This window comes from Daktulosphaira vitifoliae, unplaced genomic scaffold (assembly GCF_025091365.1).
Source record: "Daktulosphaira vitifoliae isolate Bord-2020 unplaced genomic scaffold, ASM2509136v1 Scaffold_2, whole genome shotgun sequence".
Classification (NCBI taxonomy): domain Eukaryota; kingdom Metazoa; phylum Arthropoda; class Insecta; order Hemiptera; family Phylloxeridae; genus Daktulosphaira; species Daktulosphaira vitifoliae.
This window is the reverse complement of record NW_026099573.1, coordinates 37,940,243-37,942,398: the sequence shown is the minus strand read 5'-3', so window position 1 is coordinate 37,942,398 and position 2,156 is coordinate 37,940,243. Positions and strand designations below refer to the sequence as shown.

At 24.6% G+C, this 2,156-nt stretch overlaps 1 protein-coding gene across 1 annotated transcript in view; it reads left to right on the top strand.

Annotated features, from left to right (window-relative positions):
• The first annotated feature begins 470 nt into the window (after nt 1-470).
• LOC126898616 (uncharacterized) overlaps nt 471-2,156 on the top strand; it is a 59,884-nt gene continuing 58,198 nt past the window's right edge. The window contains exon 1 of the mRNA XM_050672854.1: nt 471-762. Coding sequence (XP_050528811.1) covers nt 672-762 — 91 coding nt within the window. The 5' untranslated portion in view covers nt 471-671. The remainder of the gene's footprint in view (nt 763-2,156) is intronic.

Genomic DNA, 2,156 nt, shown 5'->3' with positions numbered 1-2,156 from the left:
AAATATTTATTTTGTGGTTCTTAGGTGACGATATTTATCTAGTAATTCACGTACGTTTAAAAAGTAGTGTTAAGTTTAATTTTTAATACTATAAATTCTGAGGTTATGTTGTTAATTTTTGTCGACTAATATCAATGAAATGAATATACTTATCATATCATTATGATATGAATTATTTTTTTAGTAGACAGTGCCGAAATGTTATTTTAAAGAAATTGTAAATGTATAAATACATATATATTTAAGATCTTATATTTTCTACATTCTGTATACAACAATTAAAATATTACAATATAACAAATTGTATGATGGTCATTATTAACTATGACGGTATAGAGGCCCAATAATTATTTCAAACGATGCCGTATCTCAAACAAACACGACCTTTGAGCTGGAATGTGGGCTACCTAACATTATGTTGATTATAGGTAGTTTTTCATAAGACTAAGATAAAAAATGAAAAATAATAATGGATCTTATATCTACTCAGTATTATATTCGCCTGCACGTTTACTTAACATTATTTTTGCGAGTCCTTGTGATCGTATTTGACATTACACGTTAATTTGAAAAAAAAAATTGTTGTATGTGTTACATGAAATGCATTTAAGTGCCTTAGATTTATTTTTTAATTGTAACATAAATCAGTAAATGTTTAGTGCGAGCTAGATATGTTTTTAAAAATGGCAAAATCAAAACTGGAATGCCTTATTATTTTTATAAGTTTTTTTGTGTTTTTTACTTTGAGCTTGGTATCATCTTGTAAGTATAACATTTTTTTTTTATTTTCTTAGTAGAATTTTAATATTTTTTTAATTTATGATTTTGTATGCTCATACAAATATTTAAGTAATTTTTTATTAAAAATATAAAATTTTGTTTTAGATACAATACATTTTGAAGTATCTAATCTAATCTAATCTGGCTTTTAGATTCAAGTTTATTGTATAAACGTACCCTTCAATAAATTAAATGTGAAAATTAGTATTATTAAAACCAATTATATTTTAATTGCATAAAAACTTGTATTTGCAAAGTTAGTCTCCTTAAATTTCTTTTATTGTTCGTCCATTTCCAAATTAGGATGTAATGAGTATAAAAAAAAGGTCGTACGACTAAAATGTAGTCTGAGGCAATTACCCCACGACGACTTTTTTTAAATGGGCTTTGACCACTCATATATATTTTTTTCTTTCCTATTAATAATAGCTTTCAGTAAATAAAATATTAATTAAGTAAAAATTAAATTAATTTAAATAATTTGTAAAGCTCAAGTGATATTTAGTTATATTGCGTAATAAGTCCAAAGAATTAACATTAATAAATACTTAGAATGATTAACAGGCGTTTTTTATAAATTAATACTTTCATATTTTATTATCTCTTATATTTACAGTACTAAATTGATTTTAAAAGTTTTGTTTTTTTCTTTCGAGGGTTTATGCAGTCATCATATATTTATTTTGATAATGTATAATATAAATAAAATTATGACTGGAAAAAAGCTCTAATCATAATTTTACTTATTATTTGAACAATTTTTACTGTAATAGCCAAATTTTAGTCCATTAATCTATTGTTACTATGTTTATTGGTTGGTTTTGGCCAAAAGTTATCGTAACTTCCCCTTAAATTTAAAAATATTAGGGCGAGGGAAAAATTTTTTCATAAAATTATGCCAATGGTCTATTATCTTTTTTATTTATTCACCAATAATTTAATGTAAGATATAAATTTAAAATAAGGTCTCGTTTTTTAAAATTAGGACATAGAATATATGTACGTAACTATCATGGTATTTCTTCAAGTTCCCACACTTTAATAATCAGATTGTGTATCTGGTTTTTTAATTGTTGTCCTCCTTTTTTAATGCATTCAGAAATTATTTCATCCTTTCCAGTCGCTCTTCCATTTTTGAACATTTCCAAATCAATTTCTACTTGAAGGTGGCTCTATATTATGCTCTACTGCGGTCTGTTCTTCAATAATTGTCCTTTCACTAGGGTTGGTTTATAGTGCATTAAACATTTTTTTTAATTCTTCTGCTATTTTCCGTTTTTAGTCAATAACGTTCTGTCTTCTCCTCTAATCATTGATGATTTACATTTAAATTCATGTTTAACTTCATTCGCTTTTTCAAAAAAAAAAAAAAAAAA